The 20,569-nt window shown below is 45.5% G+C and overlaps 1 protein-coding gene and 3 long non-coding RNA genes across 4 annotated transcripts in view; 2 read left to right on the forward strand and 2 right to left on the reverse strand.

The window, feature by feature from the left end:
• Positions 1-19,573, reverse strand: part of LOC115382345 (protein mono-ADP-ribosyltransferase PARP15-like) — a 73,980-nt gene extending 54,407 nt beyond the window's left edge. Inside the window, exons 1-2 of the mRNA XM_030084087.1 lie at positions 19,510-19,573; positions 19,182-19,318 (exon numbers count right to left, since the gene is read on the reverse strand). Of these exons, the coding sequence (XP_029939947.1) occupies positions 19,182-19,318; positions 19,510-19,573 (201 nt within the window). The remainder of the gene's footprint in view (positions 1-19,181; positions 19,319-19,509) is intronic.
• On the forward strand, positions 521-1,374 carry LOC115385924 (uncharacterized). The gene is made up of 3 exons (XR_003931208.1): positions 521-660; positions 737-806; positions 882-1,374. It is a non-coding gene; the product is annotated as an uncharacterized LOC115385924 (long non-coding RNA).
• On the forward strand, positions 1,412-10,511 carry LOC115385927 (uncharacterized). Its single transcript, XR_003931210.1, has 3 exons — positions 1,412-1,577; positions 1,907-2,034; positions 9,945-10,511. It is a non-coding gene; the product is annotated as an uncharacterized LOC115385927 (long non-coding RNA).
• On the reverse strand, positions 12,568-12,874 carry LOC115385926 (uncharacterized). Its single transcript, XR_003931209.1, has 2 exons — positions 12,802-12,874; positions 12,568-12,702 (listed from the first exon to the last, which is right to left on the reverse strand). It is a non-coding gene; the product is annotated as an uncharacterized LOC115385926 (long non-coding RNA).
• Positions 19,574-20,569: the final 996 nt, after the last annotated feature.

A 20,569-nucleotide genomic window follows, 5' to 3' on the forward strand; every position in this document is an offset into this window, starting at 1 on the left:
TACATTGAAATATCCTCTAAAAACACTTGACAAATGTTAGGGATTCATGGATGGTGAAACATTAATCTGAGGGATTCAAGCAAACATGGCACAAGCCGGGCCACACACAAGGACAAGGGGGGGGGGGGGGGGGGGGGTGCTAATTCTGCCTCGCTTAGCATGCTGGCTACGGATGATGAATTGTGTTTTGCATTAGCGCCTGTAGCCGCATAGCTTAACATGCTGTCTATGGGTGGTGAATGGAGTAATTGTGGATATAGTGTATATTTGTTTTTTTTTTATGTCGTGAAGACATTTGGAGTACTGAATTGACTCTCTGTTTGTTGATGTTTCAGATTGTTACAAATGGATGACTTTGTTGTGGCAACTTCCAGGCCTCATTGAAAGGTTCAGAGGTAAGCTAATCCTCTTCATGTCTTCCTTTTGTAGCAGGAGGAGGCCCTCTCCTGGCTTGTAATAATTAACCAATCCCGCCAGGGGGAGCTGTGTATAAAAGAGGGCCATTCTCACTGGTGCAGCCTCTGCCGCTGAGTCTGGAGTAGACCCCGCCCCTGGGCTTTCTCACTTCCTGGTGTGAACCGTGCGAGCGGTGCTTACCTGTTGGGCCGCGTTTGGGGATCAATTCCCCCTTCATCTGGGTGTCAACTTGCTGCTAGATGAGTGAGTACAGTTCTCCCTCTGGAGGCACAGCCCTACTGTCATGATCAGCTGGCAGTAATCAGCTGTTTGTGTTTAGGTGGCTGTAGGGAGGTTGCAGACTCCCCACCTCTCCTACTGGGCGTGTCAGTTAAATGTTTGTTTGCCAGGTACGCAGTCTAGACACCCTCATATTCTTAGCTGGTTCGTGCAGGTGTATGACTGCCCTTTTTATTGCTTATTAGGAGCGGCTAATCTGCCGTGGAGCCCGCCAGCTGTTTTGTCCTTCTGGGTGGCTTCGAAGTCCAGTGTTGGCACGAATAAATACGCCTGGACTGCCTCTGCTCCTTGGAAGCCCGCCGTCTGCAGGTTGCTGCACCCCTGTCGACCTGCTGGCTTCCTGACCGAGCTGATTACACGCTTGTGGGACGCCAGGAATACACAGAAGCGATCTGCTTACTTTATCATCTTTTCTTTTGATTAAGTATATTTGGGTTAGGTGTTGGTATATTTTGTTGTTCTTTTGGTTATTGTTTCTTTATTTAATTGTGTGTTCATTCTTTGTTGTTTTCCAGTTACCTTTGTTTTTGTTCGGGTGTGGCAGTTACCGGTTTGCATTTATTTATTTTACTTGTGAGTTGTGGCTGCCCGCCCACTTGTGTTTAGTTCATTCAGGTATTTCTTTTTTTGTTTGAATGCATGAATGTGAGGGGAAAAACCCTTTTTAACTCCCCTTGTCTTTTTCCTTCCCTTCCAGAAGCTGAGCACGACGGTGGCGGCATCGGTGTCCCTGGGTGGTGGGTCTCCCTCCTGTGTGATGTGCTGCGCACCCCTTTTTGTTTGAGTGTGTTCACCTTTATTTTCAGCGAGTGAGAGTGTCCACGTGTGTCTGGGGTGATCCTTCAGAGGCCTTCATTCCCCTTACTACCCGTGTCCCACCGGTAAGCCTCAGCTCCTGTTTGGGCTCCCCCTCTTCCCCGTCTTTTAAAGAGAGTGAATGTGTTTTTTTGAAATTTGATATTTAATAAAGATATTTTCTGTTGGCCAGAACCCACGTCTCCTGCTTCTTAAGCCGCGAACCTGAGTGTCCTCACCAATCATTACTTTTTAGTTATTTCCTTGGGTGCAATTCCCAAGGTGGCGTTGTCTGGCTTCTTTTCACCCGATTCATCTCGCCACACTTTCATTAGTACTGTGTCATCTGCAATTAGTTTACCGTGTCATATGGCTATTTGAGTCTATATTCATACTTAAAATTGTCCTCCTACAGATGCCAGGGGAGAAGTAGCTCTGTCGCTGCTGCCTATCCTGCTCCGTCCCCCTGTTTTCAAACACGGCAGGAAACTTGTCAGGGCCACTGTGGAGGAATTGAAGAAAGCCTTCATTGACGTTATGCCTGTAAGTAATGTACCTTTGAACAACTGAGAGGCTGAACCTGCTGTTTCATTCGGCCCAACCTCTCAATCTAGCTGCTCCAATCAGATCTGTCTAGTGCCTCCGTTCTCAAACTGCGGTACGCGTACCACTGGTGGTACGTGAGCTCCCTCTCGTGGTACGCGGGGGAATCACAGAAATGTATATATTCTTTGAAGATTAGTTAAAATTCAGAACTTTCAGAAACAAATAATACCACCAAAATACATAATTTCAAATTAAAACACGTCACATCCACTGTAATTCACATTCAGTTTTTCTCTTCTAATATAATGTGTCAAACCGGCAACTGCTAGCGTTAGGAACAAACAACGCTGCATGAGGTGAGTGAGAGAGAGATTTTTTTTTTTATTTTTAAACCACACTTTTATTTACACAGTTTACAGTGATATAGTTTGTCAGACTCTTAAAAACAATTCATATTTTCAAATTAAAAAATGTGCAAAATGAAGTTCATTGTTTTCCAAACAGCACAGAATGTCCTTAAAACACCAGACCTCTTTAAAAGCGTTTAAATCATTGTTATGCTTAAAAAACCGGTATTCGAGCCAGAGTCTGGATTTGACATTGACCTGCCACACTTCTCTGACGTCCTGTCCTTCTCTGCCCTCAACATTGTTCCTCCTGCTGACATAAATCACCATCTTGGCTTCTCCTGAGATAAAATTGAGGAGCTGGCACTTGTTTTTTTCTTTTTGTCTGTAGCCAGCTCCCATGATAAAAGTTCTCTCAGTAAAAGCAACACTAAAAAGACTAAATACCGCCGTTAAAAGAGTGAAGAAGCCCGTGAGCCTCTTACACTCGGTAAAAACGTGGTAAACAGTCTCTCTCTCTGATGGCAGAAGGGGCATGTGTTTAAAACAGCAGGGTTGAGGACAGAGATAAAAGCATTGGAGGCAATGGCACCGTGTAAAATCCTCCACTGGAGGTCTCCAGTCCGTTTTCTCAAGGGGAGCTTGTATAAAATCCTCCACTGTGGGCCAGGTCCAGATCCAGCCTGTCACAGTCTCTGTGACCACACAGTGGGGGGCTTGTTGCTCAGTCCACCCTTGTGGATGCTCTTCACACAATTCCTGTAAAAAATCTTTTTGTCTGCTTTATGCAAGGATAGTCTTTCAGGCTGTGTGGTCTTCAGGAGGGGACCGGACAGATCCCCCAGCTCCAGGCTCAGCAGCACCTCGGGGAAGGGGTCATCAGCATCCGGGGAGAGTTCTCTTTGGCTGTACCTCCTCAGCAGGCTCCTGTCTCTGGGCGTCAGTGCACTCCTCCACTTCTCCAGGAGCCCCTGGGACACCCGGATGGACTGCATCCCCAGCAGAGAGCCCAGAGCCTGGGCGTCGCTCAGGTCCGGCCCCACAGCATCCACAAGCTGACCCACGGTGAGGGTCCCAGACTGGATCAGCCTTCCGGTCAGGCCGGGGGTCGAGGCTCCGCTGATGTCCAGTCTGGATCCGTGGATCAGGGGTTCTTTCAACAGCCAGTGCAGAGAGTCGGCTTTCAGGCACCTTCTGCGTGAAAACAAGGCCCAGCATTTAAATAAACTCTGGTAAAACGGAGGCAGCCCCTTGAGATTTAGAAATTTGGGATCAGTCAAAAACAGAACATTATCCAACCCCAACTTATTGGCCCGCCTCAGGATGCAGCTGGCCACGCCTCTCCACACCAGATCCGCCGGTCCTGCGAGGTACCTCTGCAGGAACTGGAGTCTAAAAGTGGTGGTCCGGCTGGCCAAGTGGACCAGGCCCTGGCCCCCCTCCTCTCTGTCTAAAAACAGCACCCCCTGTGGCACCCAGTGCAGACCATCCCAGAAGAAATCTATCATTTTCTTTTGAATTTGAGCCAGGAGACCTGGAGGAGGGTCTGCACTGGTGAGTCGATGCCACAGCTGGGATGCGACCAGGTTATTTAAAACCAAGACTCTGCCCCGAAGTGACATTTTTGGGAGGAGCCACCTCCACTTGGAGAGCTTAGCCTCCACCTTTTCCAGGACGGTCTCCCAGTTCTTCTGAACAAAATGTTCCTTTCCAACATAAATGCCAAGATATTTGAGGCCCTCCCTCCTCCACGTTAAATTTTGGGGAAGAACTGGGAGACCGCCATGCCACCTGCCGACAGCAAGGGCCTCGCTCTTCCCCCAGTTGACCCTTGCTGCGGATGCCACATTAAAATCTTTAATAATATTAACTAAAATATCTACGTCCCCCTGATTCCTCATAAAAACAATAAGATCGTCTGCATAGGCCGATAAAATCATGCTTTCACTAAAACCCAGTAAAAGCAGACCCTGCAGACTGGAACGTAGCTTAGAGAGGAGGGGCTCCAGGGAGAGCACATAGAGCATCCCAGACAGAGCACAGCCCTGCTGACACCTCTGCACACCCTAAAAGGAGCACACAGACTGCCGTTGATCTTCAGCACACTCTCAATGTCCCTGTACAGCACCTGGATCTTAGCTATGAAACCAGCGCTGAACCCAAAACTTTCCATGACCCTCCAAAGGAAGCTGTGTTCGACTCGGTCAAAAGCCTTTTCCTGGTCTACTGAAATCAGACCAGCATCGATGTCCAAAGAACTAGAGACTTCCAAAACGTCCCAAATCAGGTGGACGTGGTCCACCATGGACCTGCCGGGGACACAGTAGGTCTGATCCCTGTGGATGACCTGCTCCATAGCCCTCCCCAGCCTGGAGGCCAAGACCTTGGACAGGAGTTTGTAATCCACAAAGAGCAAGGACACGGGGCACCAGTTCTTGATGTCCTGCAGGTTCCCCTTCTTGGGGAGCAGCGTGAGGACTGCTCTCCTGCAGGACACTGGCAAGGAACCAGAGGCCAGACACTCGTTGTGGACGTCCAGGACATCCCTACCCAGGATGTCCCAGAACGCCTTGTAGAACTCGGCGGTGAGCCCGTCGATCCCAGGAGACCTGCCCGTTGGCATCGCCTGCAGCGCTGTCCGCAGCTCCTGCATGTCCAGGCAGGCCTCCAGTTGTTCGTTGGTCTCCTCGGAGACATGAGGCAGTCCCCTCAGGAACCCCTCCAGGAGCTCCTGCTCCTCCGTGAACTCACTCCCGTACAGGGAGGAGTAGAAGCCCACCGCCGTCCTCTGTATCTGGCATGGTTCGGTGATCTCCTCCCCCGTGTCTGAGAGTAGTGCGTGGATCACTCTCCCCTGTCCGGCCTTTTTCTCCAGGCTAAAGAAGAAGCTAGAGGGAGCATCCATCCCTGTGATGGTCTGGTACCGGGACCGAACCAGTGCGCCCTGCACTTTAACGTTCAGCAGGTCGGCTAAAGCCATTTTTTTCCTTTTGAGGTTCTCAAAATCACCTCGATTTCTTGTGGACTCACTTAAATGCTCCAGTTCCACTATCTCGGTCTCCAGATCCTTCATAGATCTGGTGATATCACTTGTGACACTGAGGGTGTGCTGCTGACACAGGAGTTTGATCTGTGTCTTACCGTGGTCCCACCACTGCCTAAGACTGCTAAAATCTCCCTTCCTCTGTCTAAAACCCTGCCAAAAAAACATTAAAGCCTCCCTAAAACTTCTATCAAAGGTTAAAACCGAGTTAAAATGCCAGTAAGCGCTCCCTGGCCTCACATCCCTGATAAAAATACTGCTTAAAAGTAGACAATGATCAGTAAAACCAACAGGTAAAATATCACACCTCCTAAAAACATTAAAATGATGCTTAAAACAATAAATACGATCCAGCCTGGCTGAGGAGACCCTGCTCTCTCTACAGTGGGACCAGGTGTACTGCCGACAGTCAGGATGCATCCTTCTCCAGACGTCCACAACGCCCTGAGAGTGGACCAGCTGCTTTAAGACGTGCTGAGAGGCTGGATGAGGCTCTGCATGGTTGTGATCCAAAGTCGCATCTTCCGTGCAGTTAAAATCCCCACCCACAAACAAATAGTCCTCCGACCCACACCCACTTACCACCTCAATCAGTTTGAGGAAAAACTGCTTCCTCTGCACCGGCTGTTGGAGCATAAATGTTAATAAATACAAGTTTAAAATGGTGGAACTGAGCTTTGACTAAAAGCAGCCTCCCCTGTACACAATGCTGGACCTCCAGTGAGTCGGGGTTAAAAGCCCTGGAGAAGAGGAGGCCCACTCCTCCACTGAGAGGAGTAAGGTGGCTTAAGATGGCCTCCCCCCTCCATTCCCTCCTCCATTCAGCTTCAATGCTAAAATCACTGAGTTTCCTGAAGGAACAGGACGTCGATCTTCTTAAGTGTGGCTGTCTCATAAACTGTCTCTTTCTCAGATCTTTGGCTCCATTTATGTTTAAAACACCCAGCTTAAAAACATCCATGATAAATGAGATGTCTAAAACCAGGATAAGAACAAATAAATTAATTAAAAAACACTTGGCTGCCACCGGCAGACTCGCTCTCCTCTCCCCTGCCTCCACCCGCTGCTTCACCCGGTGTATTTACACTACTCACCCCGTGCTCGGTGCTCTCCTGTGGGGCCACGACAGATCGCCTCATCGGGAAGGTCCGAGGAGCCGCAGTCGGCCGCTCGGACTGAGCCCCAGCCGCCGTGTCCCCCAGGAGCCCGGAGCGCGGAGCCGCCGCCGGTGGGGGGACTCCCCAGGCGTTGGCCCGCGGCGCCGGGGCCGGGGCGGCTGCGGTGGCAGCGCCGGGTCCCGCGGAACCCGGTCCCGCCAGGTCCGCCTCCGCCGAGCCAGACCCAGCAGAGCCGGAGTCCGCTGAACCAGATGGAGCAGACGCGGCCGGGCAGGCCCTGATGGTGTGTCCCTCCTGTCCACAGCCGAAACACTTCATGCCAGCTGAGCTCGCGAAGACAACGTAATCATAATCATTTACTCTCACGCGGAATCGGAGGTTCAGCTCCTCGCTCCGGTTGTTGAGTATCATAAATACGTGTCTTCTGTGGCACACGGCGTTCTTCAGCAGCTGAGACTTACATCCAGACAGGATGTCCTTCACCGAGGACACCACCTTTCCAAATCTGGACAGCTCGCGGATCAGAAGCTCATCTGGCACGAAGGGAGGGACGTTGGACAGGACGACCCGGACAGCAGGCTGAGACAGCGGCTGGACCGGGACGAACCTGTCCGCGACGGTAATGCCCGACTCCACCACAGCGTTAGCCTGCTCCACCTGGTCCAGGAAGATCACCACGGCGCTGTTCATCCTCGCGACCGACTTAACATTGTCGTAGCCCACTTTCTCCCCCACAGCCAGGGCCACGTCCTCCACGCTGCAGGGGAGCTGGGCCACCACCCGGACCCCGTGTTTGCGGGTGAGCTGTCTGAGGCTGGTCATGGCTGCAGCCAGACCTCCCCCAAACAGACCGCAAAACCCACCAAGAACCCAAATAAACGATATAAACTAATAAATGTGCTCTGTGATTAATAAACTACAGTGAAAGTGAACATTAACAACTTAAACAAACAGAAAAAAACAAGCTAAACCCCACACAACACACACCACGCTCTCACACACTCCAGCCGCCGCCCACTCCCAGCATGCACCGAGAGAGAGAGAGAGAGAGAGAGAGAGTGAGGGTGTAAGTGAGAGGGGTTGCCCCTTTGTGTGTGACAGTTCTAGTGTTATGCCTCTGCTAACTGTGGCTGACAGAATTAAAGCTCGTGTCCAGAGTTTTGAAAGAGAGAGGGTTTTTTTTTAATCCAACGTTTCGTGGTTCTGCCCTCCCTCTGCTTTCATAAGTGACCAAGCCACGTCCTTTTAATTGTGCACGCTATAAGCTGTCGGGTGAAAATGAGTGCCTCCGACTCCTACAGCATCCTACATGTTTAGTTGTTTATGGTGGATGTTTGCAGAGTTTACCGCCGTCCACTAGGTGGCAGTGCAGCGCTAGTATTAAGTTACTTCCATGTTCCGCCTGTCTGAGAGGGTGTGTTGTTGTCTTTAGAAAGTCCCACTCTGTGAACGTTTTCACTTCTCCAGGATATATATTCATGCTGATATATATTACTGTTGTAAGTATTTAAAGTTTGTCAGTAGTATAATCTTTCAAGCCTAGTTAGTCCAGTATATTGTTTCTGTGACTTATTCTTATCTTAGAATTGCTAGTGGCAGCTTGTTGCTTATTTTTTGTGTTTATTAGCATCTGTTTACATTGTGTATATTGTTCATAGGGCTCCCTCATCGTTGTGATTAAAATACTAAACTAACAACGAGGATCGTATTTCTTCAATGTTCAGCAGACAATGGATATATCCGAGGTCAGCGGGCGGCTGCTGCAGAGCTAACTCACCTCTGCCTGGGGCAGTGCTCTCTGGCTGCGTGCACACCTTGATTGACAGCATGACAAAGCGGAAGCTCGAAATCTATTGGCTGAAGCTGACCGGCGCTTTTTCGGATAACATGGGGGTCTATAAGATGAAGGCAGGGCTCACAAATAAATGTTTATATTGCTTTATGCTTATATTATATTGTAGTATCAAACCAGACAAACACGTTTAAGCTCTGTTGAAAAATGATACATACGTTGGAAACGAACGGAAACTCCGGACACGAGCTTTAAACGAAAACATAAAGACCAAGATTATTAGAAATATACCTGCTTCCTGTGGGTGTTTTTTTTTTTTTTACTTTGGTTATCATAGTGGTACTTGGAAAGCCTAATTATTTCTGAGATGGTACTCCGTTTAAAAAGTTTGAGAAACGCTGGTCTAGCTCATGGCAGGGCTCCCTTAAAGGACTCCTCTTCCTGCCTTATCTCTTTCGTGTTATCTTTTCAGGTGTGTGTTGCATTCGTCTGTGGTGAAGTCTCTCTTTAAGTTGAAATATAAATTTAGTGAAATTGTTCATTTACACTGTTGGAAAACCTGCTTCCACTTTACAACAAGGCACAGTTTGTAAAGATTGTGTAGAATGAGTGACACAGCATACGTTTGAGTGTTACTCATTTCATGAAGCACTATCGTTAGAGAACTCCATAAAATTGTTTCAGACCACTGATCGCAATTGCTCTGCTCCAGTAGAAATACCGTATTGGCCCGAATATAAGACGACTCCGATTATAACACGACCCCTATTTTTCAAAGATCATTTTGTGAAAAAAATAAATAAAAAATGCTGAAGACAATAAGGTCACTCATAAAACAACTTTTTATTATACAATTATTATAAACTCAAAAACCCACAACTGCGATAACATTTCACGAGATATAAAATGAAAAATTATTACTAGAGTATTGAATAAAAAATATATTCTTTTTCTCAAAATAAGAAACAATAAGCAACAAATAAGCCTCAAGGGGTCAAAACTGCATAAATGATGTAGATAACTGTCCAGTGCCTTGAATCACGGCTCTGGTGGTGGGCATTCTGTCTTTCCGTTTTTCAGTGATTCCGTTTTTCACTCACCCTTCTATCAGTCTCTCTCTAGCATCGCTCTTGGGACCACGGAAAGCTTTTCTCATAGTGTTAGCATTCTGAGCGTTTTTCTGTGCTCTCCAATATTGAACGAGGCACTCTGCTACACCAGATCTCCTGGCGGCTTGGCAGTAGTTTGATGACTCTGCTGTGTTGATCACCATCAGTTTAAAGTTGGTATCATAACTTCGCCTCTGTTGTTTGCTCAGTTGTCCAGCATTCAGCCCCTTTGTTCCAGATGATCCGCCATTTTTCATCAGATCATTTGATTTCATTTCATCACTCCACTCGCCCTCTGGTCAGTGATACTTTGGCTCCATCTAGCGGCGCGGAGGCGTATTGACCATCTACTGTCAGTCCGCGATTATAACACGACCCCACTTTTTAGGATGCAATTTCTGGAAAACAAAACATCGTCTTATATTCGGGCCAATACGGTACTTATCTTTGTTTTTTCTTCTCTTTCTTTCTTTCTTTCTTTTTTTTTTCTCATCATAGGTTGGAACTAACATGGTGGAACACTTGGGGAAGCCCAGGGACTACCCTTACATCCTGTTGCTGGGGGATGGGATACTTTGTTCCCAGGCCTTTGCCATCATCTGTGGAAAGGTTATTGAGGCACAGACTGCTCTTGCAGCGGTGGACATGTGCTTTAAGAGCTTCTACATTTTTGATACTCACTATCCACCTGAATGTGCACCTAATTGGCAATTCTTTCAGAGTGTCCTTTATGAACTGGAGGGAACAGTTTCCCCATCAGTGAACTTCAACACACCTGAATCTCATGAAGGTTCGTCACCAAGTTCAGCAGAAAGCCTGATAACGAGCCTCATTGCAATCAACTGTGTTGAAGCAGGGCGACATGGAAAACATGCAGGTTTGTGGCCCTCGAGGACTGAAGTTTGAGACCCCTGCGAACAGCTTTCCTGTACTAAGATGGCCAACCTCTGTGGACGTCGTGGAGTCTGCCTTAAAGCTCGTGTCCGGAGTTTCCGTTCGTTTCCAACGTATGTATCATTTTTCAACAGAGCTTAAATGTGTCAGTCTGGTTCGATACTACAATATAATATTAGCATAAAGCAATATAAAAATTTATTTATGAGCTCCGCCTTCGTCTCATAGACCCCCGTGTTATCCGAAAAAGCGCCGGTCAACTTCAGCCAATAGATTTCGAGCTTCCGCATTCTCGTGTTGTCAATCAAAGTGTGGAGCAGCCAGAGAGCACACGCACTCGCCCAGGCAGAGGTCAGTTAGGTACGCAGTAGCCGCCGCGCTTACCTCGGATATATCCATGGCCTGCTGAACATCCACCGTAAACAGCTAAACATGGAGGATGCTGTAGGACTCGGAGGCTCTCATTTTCACCCGACAGATAATAGCGTGCACAATTAAAGGGGCGTGGCTTGGTCGCTCATGAAAGCAGAGGGAGGGCAGAACCTGAGACATTGGATTTAAAAAAAAAAAACCCCTCTCTCTTTCAAAACTCCGGACACGAGCTTTAAGGCATCTTGTGCTCTATAACATATCTATGGTGAGGACTACTCCCGACATCGCCAGTGGTTATCACCTGGAGCATGGAGCTCTTTGATTGGAGGAGATGTTCCGTCGAATCAGCATACCTGGTGTGCTGTTTCTATCGGGCGAGCATACTTTATCAGAGTATCATTCAAAGGTTTACTACGATGCTCCAGTAGATGATTATAATGGACTGCAAATAAGTATTGATGCATGCAAATCCTACCGCCATCAGGGTAGCATAGCCATTGTTTTGAACGACCAAATACAGACATAAAGTAACTTAACTACAGTTTTAACTACAGTATGTTGTTCCGATGGCTGAATACGGACATCAGAGTAACATAAGTATCATTTTTTCAATATATACTTCTGTGTTTGTGAGTATACAGCGATAAATCCAAGGACAGATCATTTATATTGAATATTTGGTTTACTGTTTATTCAACTGCCTTTTAATTGGATATTTGCACTACTACCATTACTATCACACGATTTATGTTAGGTTTTTTTTTTTATATTTCTCTTTTTCGTGGCCTAATCAGACAAAACACTAGTAAGCTCCTTTGAGTTTTATTTGTACATCACATGTTCATATAAATTAATCAAGTATTTATTTTGAGCAGAAAAAAATACAAACTTTGTGTTACAAGAACTAAAACAGCATAAATACAATAAACAATGAGATTCACTTTTTGAGCTTGTACTCTTGTTGGAAATGTTTTAATAAACTTTGCTTTGTAGTTATTCATTTATATCAGAATGTTTTATTCATTATATAATTTAATGTAACTCTTATTTTAATCATGTGTTTGATTGTTATGGATGTGCTCTACTCAAATGTGTTATTATTTTCATTTGGGTTCTTGTAGTGGAACTTACTATCCAAGAAAAATACTTCCACTCAAAAGTTAAAGCTAGGGTTGGCGATCTTGGAAAACTAGCGTTAGTATGTCGCATCTCCCCACGGCTCCGCCTAGCTAGCTCTGCCCAGCTCCCACCCCATTGGAGGAGCTCCCTGGGACACGGAGACCTTCGCGGCGCGCGCGGTGCGTGCAGCACTTCCGCGTCCAGTGCGTTCCTGGCGTAACCTGTCCTCAGCGCTTCGTTTCTTCGTTTTTCTTTATTTGCACGAGTGCCAAGTTATGCCACACTCAACGGTAAGTAAACCCCCAAACATTCTTCTCCGCCATTCTGCAACGACGCTCCGTCCTTCTACGTGCGCACTGAACCAGGGTCAGTGCACGCCATTGACATGTATGTGCAGGGGGCAGGTCGAACGGCGAAGGGATTTGATTGGTTTAAAAAAAGGTGTCCCCTCAAGACTATTGGTTGCTGTTTTTCCCGTTTTACTCCTGCTGTAGATAGCGGATATTTTCCAAACTACTTTAAAAACACGATATGAATTGCTTCCCATCGGGTCATAAAGATCATTTTAAACAGTATTTAAATAAATGTATCTCATTCAAATTGCCAACCCCAGCTTTAAGACCCCGGGAAAAGTAGCGCCACTGAATGATTTAGTAGTATCGGAACGGACAGGTGTGTTTATTACTGAGAGCTGATAGAAGAGTTTCCTGGAGACCCGAGGGTTGATAAAAGTCACTGAAACTGACCTGTGTCTGACTGGTCTTTGGTTGATCCGGTGTTTCTGTTGGATTGATCCGACTCACAGTCAGTCGAATTTCTCCATCAGGAAGAGAGATGGTGTGAAACTGTCTCTGCAAAACCCTTTCCTGGTCTGTCAACAGCAAATGTCACAATCAGACTTCTCAAAGACGCTCAAAATATGAAATATTATTTAATACTGAGCTTATTGAAACCAGTGCAGAGAGCTTACCTTCTTTGTCCTTGAAACGGATTACATATCTGTTTCCTGGAAGTTTCTGTATCACTCCACATTCACCTCCTCCAGACTCTCTTCTCTTCTGAAAGTATCTTGTCACCTTCTCCTGTTCCTTGTTAGTCATGCCTCTTGCTTCAAAAAACAATGGATGTTTGTATACTTCCATTTTGCCCTGGAAAAAAAAACCTTCTTGAAAAAACTTCTTCTCAGTGGCCTGTTTGCAACTGAACTGACAGGATGTCTCCTTTTACTTTAATTTTCAATAAGTACCTCCTTCTCATTACCTAAACACACAGACAGATGCATACTGCAGTTTATAGACCCTTTGAGGTGGTATTTTCCTCTTTTTATCTATTCAGGTACATTGAAATGTCTTCTGAAAACACTTGACAATAATGTAATTAAAGTTGCACCACAGCAACCATTATTTCACCAATTTAGTATCAAAGCAGATACTGGGGCTTCGAACAATTTAAAATGTTGTAGGTTACAAAGTAAAAACAAAAAACAATGAAAAATTGCCAAATTCTATTTTACCTGGGTTTAAAAGACTATCAAGGAAAAACTTCTTCACAAGAACCTTTTTAAGTCGTTCAAGAAACATCCTTGGAATAAAATGTGTAAAGAAGTTATTGTAAGGTTGTGTTTTTTCTCTCCTTTTTTTATTTAAAAAAAAGAAAGCTTCCTCTGGCCTAACAACATTTCCATCATCTATCATACTGGTGGTCCCTGCTCAAGAGCAGCCTTGAATTTAATTGTTTAAAAACTTCTTCCCAGATTGAGTGTCAGTTTGAACTGAAGGAATGACCCGTTTCAGCTTCACTTCCTTGAAAGATGAGGATTACATGAAGTTATTTTCCCTTTTGAAGTGGGATTTTCTTCCATTTATCCAGTCAGGTACATTTAAATGTGCTCTGACTTAAATATTGAGGAGAAAGTGCTTGTCAATAATGTAATTAATGTTGCACCATAGGAATTTTTTTTCCCAAGAATAATGGTGTATAATAGAACCTGCAGTAATACCACTTAGTGCCTCTAGATGTCGTGCTAAGCTTAAAAATATTCTTAAAATGTAACTATTTGAAGACTTTCAATCATCATATAGTACGTTTACATGCAGCCAATAACCCTTTTCAAACCCTATTCAAACTCGAAACTCAGTAGCGTGTGGCCATGTAAACACCCGCCAAAACCCAGAAAAGCTCATGTTCGAGATTTGTAAAACCCGATAAAGACCGCTAGGTTACTCGTTTTCAAACTCGAAAGTGCCGCCGTGTAAACAGATAACGAGTTAAGGGATATTGTTTTTGGTTCTGCGCATGCTCCCATCCGCAATGAATCATGGTCTTTTGAGTCCAGCAACGAGTAGGCGCGAAACTCACCACACTTTTGTCCGTGTGAGGCTTCCGTGACGCACGATAGGAACTGTTATTCTGAGCGCGCATGTCGCACATGCTTCCTTCTGAAAGTTGGCGATTTGTACGGCCTGCAGAAAAATCATGAACAACAGAACAACCGTTCTGTCTGCGTTCCGTCCACAGAACGGATTCACCGCAGCACTGTCTGCCTCTGCAGACCAGTGGAGGAGGTTGCCAGATCTGTCTATCTAGACCGTAAAAACATCTGAAACTCGTAGAAAGCAGCCCAAACCCCCATCTTGGTTGAAAATGCACGTTAAAACCGTATTTGTATGATAAAAAAAACACGTCATGAACACATAATCATTTAATCAACCCATCCAACGTGTTTGAAGCTCGGGTTGGCGATTTGAATGAGATACATTTTTTTAAATACTGGTTAAAATGATCTTTATGACCCGATGGGAAACAATTCATAGCGTGTTCTTAAAGTAGTTTGGAAAATATCCGCTATCTACAGCAGGAGTAAAACGGGAAAAACAGCAACCAATAGTCTTGACGGGACACCTTTTTTTAAACCAATCAAATCCCTTCGCCGTTCGACCTGCCCCCTGCGCGTACATGTCAATGGCGTGCACTGACCCTGATTCAGTGCGCGCGTAGAAGGACGGAGCGTCATTGCAGAATGGCGGAGAAGAATGTTTGGGGCTTTACTTACCGGTGAGTGCGCCATACTTGGCATAGTGCAAATAAAGGAAAACAAAGAAACGAAGCGCTGAGGACAGGTTACGCCAGGAACGCACTGGACGCGGAAGGGCTGCGCGCACGGAACATCTCTGCGTCTCCGCTCCCAACGGAGCTCCTCCAATGGGGTGGGAGCTGGGCGGAGCCTTGGGGAGATGCTACATTCGTGCTACATGCTAGTTTTCCAAGATCGCCAACCCTAGCTTTAATAAAGAAGCTTGCTTTGGCGGAAACTCCACCCAATCTGGCAACACAAAGCCGCTCCGGTCAGAGCTGTTTTGTTTTGAGAACAGCTACGTGCGCCGTGGTTTGGAAAGGGATATCCCGATTGAATGCGCTGGCTTGTAAACGGGGTAACTCTGTCTGTTAAAGCATGTAAACGGGGTTTTCCTAATGTTTCAGAAACCCAGATATTGACCTGAACCCGAATTTTAGCTGCATGTAAACGTAGTGATAGACGCAGTGAATACCGTGGCGTGAAAGCTTCAAAAAAGGATAAAACGAAAAACAAACACTTCTTTTTAGCATCACACAATACAAGTGATTCTTACACAAGTCCAAATAATTTAGACAATTAGATTTATGTTGTAGGTTTTTACTAATACAATATATGCACATTGCACAGCTATACTAATAAGCAAACAAACAAGGACATTCTTAAGTAAAGGACCTCGCCCATTCACCAACAATAGAAACAATGTACACTATTCACACATTGTTTCTGCTTTCCAAGGTGCTGATGATTTCAGCCGTTAAGGTGGTAAATAACTTTCATCAGACTTTTCAGATCTGTAGAGCTTAAGAGTTAAAGAACAGATGCGAACAATAAGTACATGACACTAAAAATCCTTATTCGACGAGTTACAATACAATTCAATAAATATTTAAGTGTATTTATAGCGAATTTTATTGGTTTCCTCCAAGCAAGCGCCTCCATGGAGCCATGGCAACTGACACTTCACTCACAAAAAAAGGAAAGGCTCATTGTAAAAAGAAGTGATGCCCTTCAAAAATAAAGGCATTTACAGGCAATACTTTCTGTTGCATATTTTTCCCATCTTTGCTCATGGCTTTCTGCTTTAGTCCTCAAATCAATCGTCAGTTTATCTATTGAGAGTATCTCCTCCACAATATTCCATCATTATTCCTGTAGGAACATCCATGTAAACAGATGACAGTCACCCAGAGACAAAAAAAAACTTCTTCAGTTCTCGAGAAAAGACATTTATTCCCCCCCATCAATCAATTTATTTTTGTATAGCCCAGTATCACAACAACAGTTGCCTCAGAGGGCTTCAAGATGTTACATTGGTTGGTAAAAATAAAAACAGTGAATAAGCATAACGTTAATATGTCAAATTCACAGCAACATAACAAAACGAAGCAACCACTGCCTTAGACCCTCACATCCGGCAAGAAAAAACTCCAAAAACCCAGTGGGAAAAGAAGAAATCTTGGGGAGAACCACAGTATGGAGGGATCCCACTCTCAGGGACGGACAGCTTTGGCAACAGCTAGCATGAGACAATAAACATTTATTCAACCATACGAACTGGGTGAAACTGCTGAATCACTGTTGTGGCTGCTGACTGCAGCTGGTCCCCATGGCAACACACACACCTGCTGACTGTCGTGGCTGATCTCAGCTCAGAGCTCACAGTGAATATAGAGGTGTTATATAAACAAACACACACACACACACACACACGCACACACACACACACACACACACACACACACACACACACACACACAGATCACTGTCAGCAGCAGCTGGTAGGCACAAAGTAAAATTTCCTCTGGAATTTTCTAGTTCACTTTTGCTCTTTGTTTTAATGTATTTTTGCTTTTAACCCTCTGTCATTTTTCTTAAATTATTCATACTAATAAGGAATATGTGTTCCAATTTGTGCTCATTTAATTTTCTGATTACAGTTGAAAAAGGCAGTTTATTTGAAGGTTTGTTGCAATTTTATTGATTCATTTATTTATCAAGGCGATCAGCATCACACCACCTTGATTTTGACTACACACAGTAAATAATACACAGACAATAATTCTTCTTTAAAGTATGACTTCAGTTGGCACAGTTTATAACTGAACTACAAGAACTAAATGATACCCTGAGATTATGTTACAATGTGGCCCTATAGAGAAAAACCAGCTGTTTTCAGCTGTGCAGGACCTCCCCTCAGTATTTCCCCCTCATTTGAAGGTGATGAGATAGTCTGGGTAAGCCTGGTTGTCGTGAAACACGATGTACATCTGGGGTTTGTCCATTCGATCCACCACGCTGTCGAAGCGGTCGTTGGGCTGCTGGCTGTCTCGAGGAGGAGGGATGTTCATGCTGCTGTCGCCCTGAGTGTAGATGCCGGTCAGCACTCGAGCCACGAACATGACCTGAGAGCTGTCCTCAGCTGGCTTGGAGTACTGCGGTTGGGCTGAGTAAGATGCCTTCACAGCAAAGTAAACACCAGCACCATATGCAGTTCCTGAGGATGAGATGAACAGGGGATTAGACATATTTAATGTCAGTGTTTATTTTCTGTCTTTTCTTCTTTGTGAGTTGAACTGGATCTCCGGTTTAACGTTCCTTGCCTTTTATTCGTCATGTTTGATTGTTGCTTTGATGTCTTCCTGAGAGTGTGATCGTCTTCAAGTGGAGCCTCTCCTATAAATTGTGCTTTCTTGTCTGTTCATGTGTGCTCTTATCTCTGTGCTCTTGAGCTTTACTTAGCTCCTTTATGATATTAATGTATTATTTTTTTTTTTTTACCTTTGGTTACCGGTCAATCTACGTTCCCACCCTCATCTATGGTCATGAGCTTTGGGTCATGACCGAAAGGACAAGATCCCGGATACAAGCGGCCAAAATGAGTTTTCTTCGTAGGGTGGCTGGGCGCTCCCTTAGAGATAGGGCGAGGAGCTCAGTCACCAGGAAGGAGCTCGGAGTAGAGCCGCTACTCCTCCGCATCAAGAGGGGCCAGCTGAGGTGGCTCGGGTATCTGTTTAAGACAGTGGTGGGCCGTCAGGGCCTGCAAGGCCTTCTCTGCTGGCCTAAAAAGTATCTGAATTACAGACTGATGTAAATTATATTTTGTCCATAAATACTTAATAAATGATTCCAAATGGTATGTTCCAGTTCCTTTCATAGTTTTCCCGTGGTTGCGCTGCTTCCACACATGTTTTTTTCATATTAAATCATTTAACCAATCAGATTTCAGGCATCATCTGTTGCTAGGGTCAAAGAAATCTGCCCGAGGCCTTCACAGTCCGTTCCTGATGGCGCAGTAAAGTAAAGTGAAGCGTCAAACAGACAGTTGCTTCAACCAATCAGAATTCGAGTTGGCGAGGTCCAGGAGGCATCCTAAACTTTAGGATGCCTCCTGGACCTCCCTTGGCGGGTGTTCCGGGCATGTCCCACCGGGAGGAGACCCCGGGGAAGACCTAGGAAATGCTGGAGAGACTATGTCTCACAGCTGGCCTGGGAACACCTCGGGATCCTCCCAGAGGAGCTGGAGGAAGTGTCTGGGGACAGAGAAGTCTGGGCATCCCTGCTGAGACTGCTGCCCCCGTGACCCAGCCCCGGATAAGCGGTAGAAAATGGATGGATGGATGGACCTTTGGTTTTTTAGGTTCAACTATTTGCTTGGCAATGAAATGAGTTTTACCTTCTACATCAGCAGATTCTGACGCTCAGAGTCCTCATCTCCTGACCCAAACAAGATACTTAAATTTCAAAAGCCCCTCATACTGTTTTTCAGAGAGGGAAGGAGAGAAGCAGTAGTCATAGTTTTCTATGGAGATCTTTACCGTTTTGGCCACAGAAACGACGATTAAAGCCGGTCTCTGTGATGAAGTTGCAGCTGTCCTTGGTGGTCCCGTGATACAGAAGTTTTTCCCTCGCTCCCCCCTCCTGCTTGTTCTTCTCTGACATGTGCTTCTTCTGGACTTCGTAAGCGCGCCGCAGATGGATGTTCTGCAAACGCTCAATCTAGCAACAAAAACAAAAGATCATGAGTCATTAAGTAGAGGAGTCTATCTCCTTCTGTTCCGTTGTGAAACTTCTGCATTGTTACAAACAAAAAGATGATATTAATCCAGGTGATTTATTGATTTTTTTTGGGAAATATACTTTTCTGTGAGGGAGTCTATTACATGACTACTTCATAACATTACAGGCCTGCAAATAACTCAACAACTTGCGGCTGAATTTAAAAACGGTTCCTTTTTTCAAAAAGGGTATAGATATCTCCATTGGGAACCACCTACTTTCATTACAGTCTTGCTCTCAGTTTTTCTGAAGGCACTCTTCAAAGCTCGGTACTCTGCAGAGGAAGGCAGCACTGCCACCACCTTCACCTTCTCCCCGGGGGCCATGCTGTCCCAGTACAGAGGCATGGTGAAGTCTGGAAGACATTGAGACCAGGAACAAAATAGAACGATAAACTGAGAATCTTCACAGGATGGTACTGCAAAGTGTGAATATTATATATATTTTTAAAAACACATGACTTGAAATTTTTCAACAGAAGGAACTGCTATGCTGAATGTGTCCACTAGGGTTCACTGTTGTGACTCCTGACATCCATCTTCTTACCTGGCAGGTTTTCCAGTCGTTTGAGCTTCCTGGGCTCTCCAACCATGAGATATGTGGCCTCCATGTTGTTTAGATCTACCATCCACGTGACTCCATGTGCATCCACTATTCCCCTTGCAATGTCTTGTTTTTCCAAATTGTAATTTGCAGTTTTGGGAAGTCTCTCCCAGAGACCATTGTGGCTCATGATGCACCAAACCACACGGGTGTACAGTTCCTCTTCCTCTCTGATTGTCACTTCTCTCCTTAGATTACCGTCGAGACTTGCATTGATGAAATTCACCGCCTGGGTGACGCCCTCTTTTTGTCCGCTCACAGATAAGTTGCCTGACTGGTCATTTTGTATGTGCAGTCCCTGAGTGTCGATAAGCTGCATCAGCTCTGTCACGTCATCCTGTACGAGGCTGTCCAGCTCCTCTTTTCTGAAGGTGTGAGTGGAGCACTGTTTCTCATACAGATCTTTCAGCTTCGCCATGGCGTCGTCAACACTCTTCCTGGAGAGACCCAGGAACAGAAAGGCAGACTGACTTGCAGGAGTGTTGCTGAGGATGGTGAGGATGCTGACGTCTGCGCTCGCTGACAGCCGAGGCTGTTGTTGCTGTGTTTTAGGCAGGGCACCTGAAAATGGGCAAAAAATTTTTTTTTAAATCAACTCATTGAATAAAATATACTTTTATCTAAATTATAATTTAAAGCAGGGCTGGGGCTCTTGGGCCAAAGTGGGCCCTCAAAAGGCTCCAATCTGGTCCACGAAACCACCAAGCAAATTTTAGGACAGCAGGCTCTGTTGTTGGCACAGAGCTGGACAGCCTGACATCTGTGGCAGAGCTACAAACACTTAACAAGCTCCTGTCTATCATAAACGATCCAGACCATCCATTGCACAGCGCCATCTCCAGACAGAGGAGCAGCTTTCCGGAACACAGACTGCTCTCACTGTCCTGCTCCACCAAAAGACTGAGGAGATCGTTACTTCCCCTCACCATGCGGCTCTTCAACGCCTCTTGGTGGGGGGCGTTAAACAATAACCGAGCCTGGACCTACACACGTCATGCACCTT

The sequence above is a fragment of the Salarias fasciatus genome, chromosome 3 (genome assembly GCF_902148845.1).
Source record: "Salarias fasciatus chromosome 3, fSalaFa1.1, whole genome shotgun sequence".
Lineage (NCBI taxonomy): Eukaryota > Metazoa > Chordata > Actinopteri > Blenniiformes > Blenniidae > Salarias > Salarias fasciatus.